The sequence below is a fragment of the Lampetra planeri genome, chromosome 22 (genome assembly GCF_965212315.1).
Source record: "Lampetra planeri chromosome 22, kcLamPlan1.2.h2, whole genome shotgun sequence".
NCBI classification, from domain to species: domain Eukaryota; kingdom Metazoa; phylum Chordata; class Hyperoartia; order Petromyzontiformes; family Petromyzontidae; genus Lampetra; species Lampetra planeri.
Window position 1 is genome coordinate 6,860,891 of NC_136128.1, and position 15,149 is coordinate 6,876,039.

Genomic DNA, 15,149 nt, shown 5'->3' on the forward strand with positions numbered 1-15,149 from the left:
CATTGCTGGATTGAAATGTGCTTTGTCACGTGTTCATATAGTCCTTTCAGATTTTTATTATTATTAATGATAATGTTATTTACCAAGGAAAGCTTCACTGAGGCGTCAAGCATTTCTAAAGAGGGACCTGCATAACATATTTTAGCCAATTCCTAAAAGACATGACAACAATTTGTGGCACAACAGTATATTTATTTGACAAGTGAGATATTTGCAGGACAGAGATTGTCGCGGCCATTCTGCAACCCATGTTCGCTGACATTTGCCCTCTGTGGAAACATCATAGCGTGGGAGTAGAGACCGTTCCGAAAAGTGCCGGGTTTACGCATTTGGTCACGTGCCGGCACATTCCGACGCGGAGGGAATCGAGTCAGCGCGGCCCAATGTCGACCTGAGCGCTCGTGCGGGTACACACGTTGTCCGACCGTGGGCCTTGCCTGTGCTCGCGCAGACGATGTCTACGACCAGCTGGGCAGCGTCGTCCCCAACTCCGGCGCAGAGGTCGGCGAGGGGCGCGGCTCGCTGGCCGAGGGACCGCTGGCGGCCGTCGTGCTCGGATCGCTGGGCGTCGCCGCCCTCCTGGGCGTCATCCTGGCGTTCCGGCTCGGCGGACGGACCCGACCGGCCAGCGGCGTCGTCCCGCCGGCGGATCCGACCGCCCGGACGCTGCCGCCGCTGCCGCCGGGCTCCGGTCACCCAGGCTACCCCGGCCACCTCGGTCACCCGGAGCCGCACGGGAGGCTCACGGCCGCGTTCCGCCGCTCTTGGCAAAGGGTGCTGCGCCGAAACGGTACGTGGCTGTACGTGCGCACTGAGACTGTCCCTCCAGTGCAGCGGTTCTCAGCCCGTGGGTCGTTTCGTCCCCCGCCCTCCCCCCGTACCAGGAAGGGCAGGTTGCGGCATGGATACCGTGCAGGAAACTTTTTTAAATGCGCGCGGGGAACTTCAGCGGCACGTTGCAGCGACAAAGGACACTGGTGTACGACGTGGCACTAATATTTATATATATTTTTGTATTTTACTGTGCTATGTTGCACTTTTTCAGAAGCGACCTGGCCACAAATGATAGCTCAACGAAATGTGTAGCAGTCATATACTCCCAAACATAATTGTTGCTACCCAGGTATCTATTGCAAAACAGACGTTTTATCTCAAAAAGCAAACACTTTATTACGAAGTTCATGATGATGATAACATTTTAAGAGCGCTTAATAAATAATACAATTAATAATCATCTCTCATATGCAGGGATTTTTCTCACAGATTTCCTTCTAAACGTCAAACACAAATAATTGCATCTGCCAAACATCCCATTCAAAAACCCTCCTGGAAAGGGAAAAAAAGAACAATGTTGACACTCAGTAAACACAAAAAAAAACGTCATTAGTTTTGGCCAAACATCCCCATGCTGAAAAAATCACCTGCAAATCGCTTGATTGCAATCGCACACAGCAGCAGCAGCAGCATCACGCGCTACCGTGACACGACGGCAAAGGCCCCCTGAAAAATTATCTCGGGACCTCAGTGAGGCTTTCCCAGGTTAACAAGTGTCAGGAATAATGAAAGTGAGGCTTTCCTGGACACGTAATGGGTATCATTTTTATTGTTGTGCATCTTGGCCTCGAATTAACACGCACATTTTATAATACTAAATAAATCAACAGGTCATATGCTTCCTTCGCATATCTGTCCCGGTCACATTATAATCAAAGTGTGTTTTACACGTGTTAAATTATGATTATTTCGCTTTTAAATGCAAGTAATGTCATAATGAAACAATGTAATTCGTGATACTGCGTTGGCAGTGGTGCACAAGCAACAATGACAAAAATAACTGAACACATTCCTCAATAACGCTGTATGCTTCATATCAAATCGGTGACGTTGTGGGTCGTGGCCCTTCTTAAAAGAAAGAAGAAAGATGTTGGCTTCTTTTTTTATTGCTATAAAGAAGGGGGACATTGCCCGAAACATTGCCTGTTATATATTCCTTTAAGGCCTCAGCGTTATTGACGAATGCGATAGGTTGCAAGTAATTCAGAGCAATGTCCCTGCTCAAAACCAGTATTGAGGGTGCAAATTCCACATTTTTGTGTCCATGGGAATTCCAATAATACAATGACCACGGTTGACCGTTCAGAAAGTTGTACTCATTTTAATGAACATAGAGGGAGGATGGGCTGAGTTGACCCCTAACTGGAATTTCAACTCTTCTGATTGCGGGTCAAAAGCACCCTAACTGCAGCGCCACTCAGAGAACGTGTGTTATAGTGCCGTGTTCAACTGGTGGTTCTGTATAAGATTGTTTGGCCAGTCCAGCTTTAACGAGTGTATTACATTTTGGAGGAAACTGTCGCATTGAATCTGGAGAAAATCGATCCACATCAAGGGATAGCATTTAATGTTGTAAAAAAAAAAAAACGTTGACCGAATGCTCCTTTGAGTGGCGTCTAATGATCAATACATGCCTGTTATCCACAGGCACAACTGTGCATCCAATACGGTTGATTGTCCAACCGCTAGCACAAGAAAAGCCCGTGAACACACAGAACAAGCCAGCTGTGGATGCCATAACGAAGTCAACTTCCACATCAATGGATAAGCCAGCCATGGACAATGTAAACCAACCCACAACATCCACCATGAACAAACCAGACGTAAACAATTTAAACCAACCCACAGCGCCCACAATGGATAAACTGACCATGAGCAGTCTTAAACAACCCATGGATAAACCACCCATGGACACAGCGAACAAGGCAAACACCGCGATAACGGACAAGACAGCCATGAACTCGGTAAAAATTCCAACAGCTGCAACGCAGGATACGCCTACCGTTACTGAGTCATTTAAAAATACAACAACCCCAGCGATGGGTAAATCAGCCATGGACTCGGATATAAACCCAACGACCACAACAATGAGCAAGCCAGCCACGGATTCGGTGAAAAAAAAGCGAAGGTCAGTTAAGAAGAATAAACCAGTCACGGACACAGTGACGGAGCCTCCAGCAGACAAGCCGGATACTGAGCCGTTGAGGCAGATACAGAGCACACCAACTGAGCCACTGGCCTTGGACACACAGGATTCAACAGGCACACGGGAAGCCCCGACGACAGACTTCCAGAACGCAGAGAACCCCGAGGACGAGGAGGGCACGCCATCAAGCGACCCGCGCAAGCCGAAGCGGCCACGCAAGAAGAAAAAGGCGAGCGAGCGCTGGTCAAAGCTCGCGAGCCCGGCCGTAGACGGCCACGACCCGCTGCCCCCTCTGACGATGCCGCGGCTGCAGCGGGAAGCGACGTTCATGCCCCCGCTCGCCCCCACCGTGGCCCACGAGCTGCAACTCTTCTCGGCCGATTTCCGGCGGCCGGTGGCCCGCCTGCCGACGCCGCACGAGGGCCGGGGCCCAGGGTTCCTGCCGCTGGAGACGCTGCTGGAGAGCCGGGAGGAGCTTCTGGTCCCGTCCACGCCGCCCGCCGGCGTTGGTAGGCCGACGACGCCGATGTTGATGTCGGAGGAGAACAGACGGCCGCCGCAGCTGCCGCCACCGCCGCCGCCGCCACCGCCACCACCGCCACCACCGCCACCACCTGTGATGCCCCTCCAGGCCCACAGTGGGCCGACCGTGCCGGTCAAACCGGCGGGTGTCGCCCACCGCCAGGGCCACGTCCCTGCTCGTCTCTCTCCCGTCCAAAACCCTCGCTGGATGATCTGACTCCGTGCTCCGCGAGTCAAGCGAGATGTGGGGCCTGAGACACGCGCTGTTGGGCCCTCCTGCAAGTCATTTTTGGTGACCCGACACAATCTCTTTGCTGAGCATTAGCGTCAATGGGGCAGTTGAAAACTGGGATTCTTTTTGGCCGATTCGTGTTACAAGATGCGTTTCTGCCAGTGTCTGGGTGGCACAAGAGCCGAACACTGAGTCAGCACTGCTGAGAATAATGGGCTTGATTCTGAGCAGCCCTTCTTAAGTGTAGTTCGTTGATGTATGTCGCAGCCTGGTTACCAACGACTGCACACACACACGTATAAAATCTAATCGTATAAAACGTTCCTTTTTTTTTTTACTTCATTTCTTATTCCAGTTCTGAAAATGAAAGCACGTGTGGTTTGGCGTGCGATGAACACTCTCTGCAGGAGCATATAACAGGTGTGTTCCTTGTGTGGTATAAGACACCGACCTGTGTGATGTCTTCATCAAGGGCCGTTCTTTAACCACAGTGAGATCCATATGAACCCCAAGACATCCGTCAATAACAATGTGGCCTTATAATGACTATATAACAAGTGACGTTTCGGGCAATGACCCTTATTCATAGCACATAGATACGGTGGCCAGAGAGACAGATGGGACAATAGAGGTGTAGAGGGGCACCATAATCGACTGTATTGGTTCTTGAATGGAATCGATACCCTAAATCGTGATAATTCATGACATCACAGATGGTTATTCTTAGGTTTTTTCGGTAAAGTCACGTAGGTAAAAAAATAATAATAAGAGTAAAATCAAATAATATTTTATTTTACTTTTATTAATTTAAATTTTTTACCTACGTGACTTTACCGAAAAAACCTAAGAATATGAATCCTTGCAGTCACGAAAGCTTCAAATCTAGAATCACAGATGGTGGCAGAGGGGGCGAGGGTGGGGGAGGGGTGAATGATCTCACCCCCCCCCCCCCGACAACCCCCTGAGGTTGCCAACTGTCCGGGTTTGACCCGGACAGCCTGGGACTTAGCAATTGATTTCGACAGAGATCTGCCACCGATGTTGCATTGAAACCCTATTAACAGTATACTGGACCGCACAGATCGCGGTCCCAATTCTGTTCACGCATTGATTCTCTTTGCTGTATAATTGAGCACTGTGAGGATTGTGGCACACCAGCGCTTCGAGTGACTGCGACGGATCAATTAGGGTTGTAGGTATGCACGTTGAACTTCTCTCGCACCGTACGTAGCCCCAACCGCACTAATCGGAGGTGCGGGGTTGAATAATGAACAAATGCATATTGAGAAAGTATCAATAAAGTTTACAGGGTTTTTTTTTAAAGGTGAAATTAAATCTCTTAGATCTGGAAGTGGAAATGTAAACTGTGAATACTGGCACAAACGTGTAAGCACCCGCACTTTAGTCGTTTATCTGAACACTGTTACGGGTTCATTAACTTTTTTTAGGGTCGGATTGCAAAAGTAAAGTGTGTGTTACAGTCCCTCCTCTAGCAATAATGATCGTTTTAACATGAATAGACGTGGCAAATTATTCCTGCTGCAGCAGACCGCTGTGTTGGAGATAAATCCGCAACATTTAACAATTTCAAATTGCCTGATGATGCTGCTGGTTATAACTACCCGCAGAGACATCGAACGAACCCAATTTGTTAAATGTGTGTGGAGCGCTCTCCCAACACACCGGTGGTGCTGAAGCAGTGATAGATTGGGACGCGTTTGTTCACGTGACAATTTTATCAATCGGCTGTGTCAGGTGGAGGAGGGTGTACTACACACATTTTACTTCTGACCCAAACAAATATATTACGAATCATAATTGTCTTGAAAGCCTACGTGTTCAATTTACCGTCACAGGTTTTCCTTGTCTCGTTTGCTGTTGGATTTGTAATTGTTAAGCCTAAAAGAAAAACAAAACACTGGCACCGCTTCGAAAAGTTTGAGTTTATGTTGATTTGTGACGAGGATCATCCCGTTTCGCCAGTTGCCCGGCTATTTTACACGGGAGAATCTCGGTGCGTGAGCATCGCAGCAGCAGCAGCAGCAAATGCAATTCCAAAAGAAAAAAAAACATCAACATTGCAGAGAGCAAGTACTGAGTCCTTAAGTAACTAATAAAACATTTTATATTAGCAGGTAAGGCCCACTGAGCTATGTAGCTCTATTTCAGAAGCGACCTGGCCACAAATGAAAGCCCAATTAAGTGGCTTATCACGTGGAAAATTGTATAGAAGCAGCCAAATACTGTAAACGCATGTTTCTAAATGTGGAGGGAAAAACGAGAGGCCCCAGAGAAAATTCCACGTGACCACGGGGAGGGAGACACGCAAACTCCAAATATACAGGCGTCAGGGTCTGGATTGAACCCACGACCTCCTGCATACTAGGTGAGGGAGTTAACATCTCACCACCGCGGCACCCCAAGCTTATCTTCAGGAATATACGATGCACTCCAGTGCCAATAAAAAATGCAAATGTGATCACACACTCACCTACCATATGATAAAATGCAACCCTCCCACCCCCCAACTTTGAACTTTAAATACAGGCGGAGGAAAGTATGACCACGATTAAACCCGGGAACCAGGGCAAACACAGTGTGTTGGGTTGTGCCATACTACTTGGATGTACAAATAATACAATTACTGTATATATATTATTATATTAAGACTACAAATATCGTTTAACCTCACTTTATAGATGTTCTGCTCTTGTAATATTTATCATGGTTGCTTCATGTAGTCAAACATATTGTTAAACTCTATACATTAATTAATTATTCATTATTATTACCCTATAATATTTGCATTGCCATGTAAATGAAAACTACATTATTATTAATGGTGTGCTGTATAAATTCCTGTTTTGTTATCAAATGTGTACATTTCTGAATTGAGACTTTTTGGGGAAAATTACTATATTTTTTTATACACGCAATCTTTGTGTGGCCATACACTCATCCGTTCATGACACGTGGAGACCATATATACAAACTTATACAGGCAAAGATCCCCTGTAAATACTTTGAACAGACTGCTGGGGCAATTGCTACTTAGTGAGCACCTATAAATGCCGGGCACAGCACACGAGGAAGAAGTGGGTGTCCAACAACTACAACCGACCACTTTTGTCTCCCCAGCGCCGATGTATACACACCACACGAGGTGTTTGTTTAAGGCTGAGTCGATCCTGGCGATGCCCAGCACCGGTTTCAGATGTTCGTAACCGTCATTGAGTGGGGATCGAACTTCGGGTCGAATGTTCGTAATGAATAGCACGAACCGCTGGTCCACCGCTCGGCACAAGTCCGTGTAACACACTGCTTCTAGCAATTGATGGCAACTGCCTTTCCCATTCAAATCTCAGATATTTTGCTGATTTAGTATCATATAAGCTAGGCGCAGGAGAGTCCATCACATACATTATGGCTTTATATCTGCATATATATATATACTTAAATCTGCGTGCCTTGCAAATATAATAAATAAAACGTCAGCCACTCGACCTGTTCCAGTGCCTCATTCTTTTATGTATTACTCTTTAAGTATTTATGCTGAGCAGTGAAACTTATATTTGTAACTCAAATCGAAACTCATCCAATACCAGACGTATGGTGAATCGTGAAAGAGCGCACTCTAATCTTCTTGGTTCTTTCGGTAAAGTCACGTAGAAGGGAAATAATAAAATAACAAAAATAAAACATCATAAAATACAAATTCTAACGACGTTTCGGCCACAACACAAGCAGCCATCCTCCCCCGAACTAGCTTAAATATACGCTGCCAAGCTTGGCGGTGTTCATTGGGACGCTGTCTTTCCGACTGCTTTGTTTCCCTTCTACGTGACTTTACCGAAAGAACCAAGAAGATGAATCCCTGCAGTCACGAAAGCTTTAAGTCACACTCTAATCAGTACAATGTTATGTTGTGCTGCTGTTTTGCTACTGCTTCATGTCCTTAATTCACCACGTTGGTCAGTTCAAATTAGCGCAGAGGGCGGCGTGTCAGAAGAACACTTTGAAGATATCACCACAAATCAAACTCAGGTCATAGGATTTATAATGCTGTGCACTAACTACCGTACCATCACTCCATCCATCCCAGACATTCAATTAGTTTTGATTGTGATTTGTTGACATTATTCACCTTGCTATGTACTGTATCCGGAGATGCTGTTACATTTGAACATAGCAGTCCTGTATATAAAATATATTATTAAATACTATACATTTTTTGGGAGTGGTGGTGTAGGAGTTAGTGCGCTGTGCTGGGAATCCGGCGACCTGACTAAAACTCCTGGTCATGGCCAACATCAATACTATCTCAACTTGTCCTGGGCCCACCAAACCTTCAGCGACCTTCGATGACCAGCCACAATGAAGTATGGGCAAACAGCCTCATTGACTGACACGGTGTAGGGGGGAAAAGGGTGTTCATCTGGCAGCTGATTGGTAAAAACCGTAACAGGCTGGAACGTATGACTGAATTTTGTTTTACTTACAACTTTCGTGACTGCAGGAATTCATATTATTGGTTCGTTCGGTAAAGTCACGTAGATAGAAAATAAAAATAAATAAAAATAAAAAATAAATTCAAATATAAAATCAAAGTAAAAAACCACGACGTTTCGATCGCTTGTGTTGCGATCGAAACGTGTTTTTTTGCTTTTATTTTAATTTTTTTATCAACGAGACTTTACCAAAATAACCAAGAATATGATTTTTTTTTAAAGGATAAGAGTGTTGCCTATAATCCTCGATAAATATACAGTACTATTCGACTTGATGTTAAGCCACGTCGCCTATGCAACAGAGGCAATGTATCATGCGCCTCAACGAGCCCCATATTTCATTTGCTCGCTAAATTATGGATAATAACTACGACACATTATCAATATCACCGGGAAGCGTCACCGACATCCACCGAGCCTCCACAGAGGCTACTTAACGGCTTAATCATCCCGATATCCACACAACGATGTTGCAGACGATGTCACCTTGCCATTCATATACATGGATGTTGAACTTCTTTCGCACCATACTCTAACCGTGATAATCAGAGGTGCGGCAGGGTGGGGGGGATACAACACGCTGAACACAAAAAGCAGTTCTAAAGAAATTAGTTTTCGATGTAGATTAAAAAGTGCATTGCTCCAGTGGCTTACGCATATATTCGAACGCCGCAGTGCTGGTCTATGAAACACATTCCTGCGGAGGGAGCTGGTAGGAACGTTGGGTTGCTCGGTCAATGGCAACGGCGGCGTGGTGTATTCCGCAAATATGGCCGACTGCGAGGGCGGGCACAAGCCGGCGTGAGTAGGTTAAACGTTGAGTTTTATAAGGACACCACGGGGTGACCAGTTCCTCCCCACCCAGCCCCTCCCCACCCAGCCCCACCCCTCCCATTTTTGGATGCACGACGGACGGACACAATAATCCCCTGTGGGCTGGTGTAACCATGAGGTCCCTACCAGTATAACAAGCGAGTGATGTAGCCACATTTGTGAAGCTCATCAGCTTCCCCTTGTAAATTGACGTGACAACAATGGCCTTCTGCGGTTTTTTGGTATTTTATATTTTAAAAAAAAATCCACCTCGCGGCAGGAGCCATTGCTCGATTATTCTTATTTTTATTCTGCTTAAAATCCATCTCCGCGGTTTGCGGTAGCAGGCGAGTAAAGGAGTGACTCATCACCACCACCATCATCATCACCCGCCCGCGTGTGCGTTGCGCGTGTCTGTGGGGAGGCGGTAGTGTCGTGGTTAGCGCTACGCTGCGCTACGAACCCGGCGACCCGACTTCGATTCCCGCTCATGGCCAACACCCCAGTGATAATTATCTGAACCGGTCCTGGGCCTCCCCTAGGTCGACTCAGCCTCAAATGCGTACCCGATGTGGTGCGTCAACATCGCCACTGGGGGAGACAAAGGCGGCCGGGCGTGGTTGCTGGCCACACACCCCCTCGTGTGCCATTCCGGCCTTCATAGGTGCTCGCTAACAGCACTTGCTTCTACTGTCTGTTAAGGCTACACGGGGGAGGGGGGGGGTCTTTGTCTTTGTGCGAGCCACCTGATAAAGCACCTCGGACGATCGAGGGCACGGAGCAGCCCCCCAATGCGTTCGGATCGATTCACGGCGCAGGCTTGGAACGCGCACTGCTCGCTCCGCCTGCTGCTGCTGCGACAACAAAAAAAACCTCGACGTCAATCGGCCCATCGATGTGCAGGGGACACCCACCGGGGGTAAGGAATGTGCGACCGCTGCAATTGTCCCCAGCGTGTGTCCCCTTGAGAATTGTACTGCCAAGCCCTTCACGGTGAAGACCCCCAACCAATCAGCTGCAAGCGAGTGCCCACCTGCGTTACGTGTCCCCACCCGCCGCCCCATGAGCCATGGATCAATAGGACTATGAATGCACATATGGGGCCCAAAATACAACCGCTGTCCATTTAGGCAGTGCCTTAGTCAAGCTCTACGAGTAGGATCATGCACAATAAAGGTGTTTTTGGGGTTAGATCGCGTAAGTATAAATGTGTCGTAACCCTCCACCACCCGACACAGCCAGGAAGGTTTGTCACGTAAGCAACTCGCCAATTAGTTGTTACTTCAGCCCACCGGTGTGTTGGAGAGTAAATCCACAACATTTACCATTTGAATATTCTTGCAAATCGCCCAATGATACTGAATGTAATTACCAGCGAAACGTCGTATTCAAATTGTGAAAGTTGTGGATATACTCTCAAACACATCGATGGGCTGAAGTAGTAATCCATTTGGGCGTTGTTTATGTGACAACCCTTGCTGGCTGTGTCGGATGGTGAAGGGTTACGACACATTTAAACTTACGCGATATAACCCAAAACACCTTTATTATGAATAATATTGGCCGCGACTGCCTACGTTTTAAACATTGTGCACCTTCACTAAAATACTGTGCGTATGTCCAGTGCTGCAATTTCAACTGGAAAAGTCCTGAACACTGTTTTGGGAATTATTGATGGCAAGCCACGTGCATCTCGCCTTGCGTTGTCCTCGTTGTTCTGCGGTGGTGTGTGTACGGTGGTGCGTTATAAACCTCCCCTCAGTGAGGGGCCACAGGTGGTGCATTTGCCAGTCATCTCAGTGGGTCAACCCATGGGCACATTGGAGCCGTCTTATCACCTCCTACCAGCGGGCCTTCGACACTTCACGTGATGGCCTCAAAGAGCACCATAGCCTGGCGCAAGCACCGTGGTTACATCACCGCCACTTAGTGGCGATTGGCAGTCGATGTTGGGGTTGTCATGAATCTGTTCATATCATGGAGTCGACATTGGGAGGGACCAAATCTTCCAGGGGGTCTGGGGGTCCCCCCCCCCCCCAGAAAAAAATATAAATTTGAAAACGAATTTCCTGCCTAAAATATTACAAAATTCACTAACACATGGCATGGACTTTTTACTAATTGTATTACATTGCTCTGTTGTTATTTTTTACCTTTTCTTGTTTCATTGTATGTAATGGCAAAGATTATGGATTAATAAAGTACAACCATAACCACAATCATATAAACATAAATCTATGCATTGTTATATGAAGACAAGTCCAAATATTGTGGCCAAGGTTTAGCAAATAGTTTGTTTTTATTTACATAGCATAGCAATGATTATTTTTAAATATTTTTGATAGCAATATATTGGGGGGGGGACATTTTGAGCATATTTGAATATTGGGGGATGTCCCCCCCCCAATATATATTATAATTACGGCCTTGGTTCGTATGCTTAAAGTACAGGAATATAAGATACAATTATAAATGATTGTTATAGAGAGGCATATATTGTACTCTAGCGGTAGCTAGAGTACAAGCCAAGTAGCAGCGTTCTTGGAAATATTGCGTGACAAAATGAAACCCAGCATATATATCTTCCAGCCACGTTACAATTCACAGGCTCATTGATTAATCGATTAGGCGTAATTCCTTTGCTCGTGATGCGTGCACCATATAATGCGCCTACGAATTGATTATTTATGATGTATGCGCATTGCATGGCAATATACCACGAGGCTAATAGAACAAACATGACAGAGCGGGACAGAACGTGCGAGGCGGAGAACTCAAACAAGCCGATAAATAATTGACGGTCGGGTTGAATTGTAACCCTGAATTGTGATGATTCGCCGAATTTATAGGGGAAGGATGGTGGTGGGGGCTGTGCCGGATTATCCCAGTAGCAAAAGTAGCTACACATGCTATGGGCCCCGCACTTTCAAGGGCCCCGCGCTAAACGCGTTCAAGCTATAAATGCCAGTTCAGTGATTCTGCACTTGCTATATTACTATAGTATTATACTGCCATCAACTTTTATGAACGACTGGGTGTTTAATGTTAGCGATTTGTCGTATTATCTGGCTGTATAGCAAATGAAAAAATACAATCACTTTACTACGCAAGTAAAACATTTGTGTTTTAATATTTATATTTTACTTTTTTATGTATAGGGCCCCTTTATAACATATGCTACAGGCCTCGCACTAGCTTAATCCAGCGCTGGGGGGAGGGGAGGGTGTAACGCGTCCATGTCATGACATTAAGCTATGCGGGTTTGAAGTCGTTATCGCACTGAGCTTTGAACTCACCAATCGGAGGCTTAATTCTCGGCCACGGCTAACATCAGTAGTCGGTAATATTCGAACTCTTCCTGGTTTCCTCACTCTGACCAAGCTGCTCTGACTAGCGTAGTGGTCTCGAAGAAAAACAAGGACACTTCCAGGACTGTCACAGTATAGGGAGGCCTTCATCCAGCAGTGGATTGACAAAGGGCCTACATTATTCTGAGGCAGTATAACATTGTGACTAACTGCCTATCTAGAACTAATCATGTTCTAGATAGGCTTTGAGTTTACCCCTCACAATCACATGACAGTATAAATATTATAATTATTTTTACGCCTCAAATTGTAACGGCTTGGTTGACTGCAATCTGTTCCCATTGAGTCGAATGCACTTTCATCATCTACTAATAGCAGGCATACTGGTATTTGATGTTCAGTGGTCTTATCTAGAATCAAATTGATAGTATGTGTCGACAACTTACAGTTGCCGTCATGTTAAAAGGGACGGAGCTGTTTTTTTCCCCATAGTTTTGGGAAAGTGAGGCAGAGCTGAGGCCGTGTTTTATGGCTGTCCGCGTTTTTCATTGTTATTAAATGGTTGTATTGTTAAAACACAGTCCTGCGGAGGGAACTGGTAGGAACGTTGGGTTGCTCGGTCAATGGCCAGGGTCAACGGCGGCGTGGTGTATTCCGCAAATATGGCCGACTGTGAGGGCGGGCACAAGCCGGCGTGAGTAGGTTAAACGTTGAGTTTTATAAGGGCACCACGGGGTGACCAGCCCCTCCCCACCCAGCCCCACCCCTCCCACCCCCCACCCAGCCCCACCCTCCCCACCCAGCCCCACCCTCCACACCCAGCCCCTCTCCACACAGCCCCACCCCTCCCATTTTTGGATGCACGACGGACGGACGGACAGAATAATCCCCTGTGGGCTGTTGTAACCAGGAGGTTCCTACCAGTAATACCATCCTGAGTGCGATCGCCGTTGACTAGACTAGTTGGTGTAGGAAACAGACTACATATGTAAGTGATTGTTGTGCAGAAATATATTTTCTAAATTCAGCTTACTCACATTGTCGGTGAACCTCTTGGCTTGTCCATTATACGGTGCCCTATTATTTCTGTGGACAATGCACAGTGTGTACGTGGAGTGTCAACGATTCAGAGACAGGGTTTATAGGAGGCACCTTCTTTATTAACAACTTTCACGGTCTCGTCCACACACTCTCCACAGTAGCTCAGCCGAGCCTGTACACAACACTAGCCGCCTAACACTGACGGCGCTGACTGAGATAACCAACTACTCTCCTTCGTAGCGCGATATCTAGCGGAGACGTTTAGCGACGACGGCGACGAGACGACAGCAACGACGAGACGAGTCCACTCACAGAACCAGCAGCCACGAGCCCCCGCTCTCGGCTCCTTTTATGCTCCCAGCGCGGCCTGGCTCCGACCTGACCGCGCCTCCCTTCTCGAACCCGCTAGCAGGTTCTAGGGGCCTCCAGGCGGGGTCCTCTATGACCGTTGCCCCAGTTCCTCCGCTCTGCCCACACCCCGTGCTCACGCTCACCGGCGTGTGTACTGCCTGTCCACTACAGTGGCTGCCGCTGTCCACCAGCCGGCGCTATTACACTACACACACGTGTGTGACAGGAGGCTCATGGGTCCCTATTTCTCCAAATTAGTTTTGTTTCCTGCACCAGATGGAATACATTTTAACATCGCCGCCAAAGAAGGGGAACCGGTTGCTGGAGAGAAAAAAAAAATTGTTAACCTATTTCATAAAATTTACACAAATATTAAATACATATTTGCGTAAATGTTCATAAAGACCGTCCGGCATGACGTGGGCTTGTTGCGGCCTTATACTCCACAGGGAACGAAGAGGAGTAAGTAAGATATACGCAGTACCTCAATTGTGGAATGATGCCTCAATAATTCTTACATTCGAACATGGCATTTCCAGTCACATGAAGTGAAATCTAGCCCATAGTTTGTGGCATAATTTACACGTGGATTTCAGATTTACTTGCATATAAACATGGACTGAATTACTAGGTTCATAACTACATAAAAAATGTTCATTTAATATATAGGCGCCATAGGTTTAGATGACACATTCGTTCTCTGTGTTAACGGGTCGTACCACGTGTTGTTCGGCATGATGTCCGAAGGTCCGTTCTGCGTGCTAGGAGCTTGTTTTATGTATGCACGTTGAACTTCTTTCGCACCGTACGTAGCCAACCGTGCTATTCGGAGGTGTGGGGGAAGGACAAAAAACTAAATACAAAAAGCAGTTCTAAAGAAATGAGGTTACAATCCAGACTTAAAAGTGCATAGCGCCAGCGGCTTCGTAATATTGGAATGAAGAGCGTTGCAGACAGCCGTAGAAGCGCGATGTGATGAAGGGCCGTCCATAAATGACGTCACGCACCTAGGAAGGGGGGGAGGTCAGACATTTGTGAGATGTGTGACGAGGGGGGGGGGTTGGGGAAATGTGACGTCACATCAAAATTCGCAACTTTAAATAAATATAGACAACACGTTCTACTTAATTAAATAGACTTTTTCATAAATATTTTCTCCTACAACATCATAATGCAGCGCCACATTAAATACGTACTACAATAACAATAGTTTAAAGCGATTTTAAGCATGTTTTTTTTTTGGGGGGGGGGGGGTGGGGGCAAAGCTTTGTGACGTCATATTTGAGGGGGGGTCTGACTTTTTATGACGCCGTGTGACGAGGGGGGGGGGGGGTCAAAAATCGTCCAAAATCGCGTGACGTCATTTATGGACGGCCCCTGAACTGTCTTTGTTC

The 15,149-nt window shown here is 46.7% G+C and overlaps 1 protein-coding gene across 1 annotated transcript; it reads left to right on the forward strand.

Annotated features, from left to right (window-relative positions):
• The first annotated feature begins 233 nt into the window (after positions 1–233).
• Positions 234–7,235, forward strand: LOC144724954 (uncharacterized). Its single transcript, XM_078604295.1, has 2 exons — positions 234–790; positions 2,482–7,235. Exon 2 carries the CDS (start codon positions 2,595–2,597, stop codon positions 3,717–3,719), a length of 1,125 nt encoding a protein of 374 aa, XP_078460421.1. The 5' UTR covers positions 234–790; positions 2,482–2,594; the 3' UTR covers positions 3,720–7,235.
• The last annotated feature ends 7,914 nt before the right edge of the window (positions 7,236–15,149 follow it).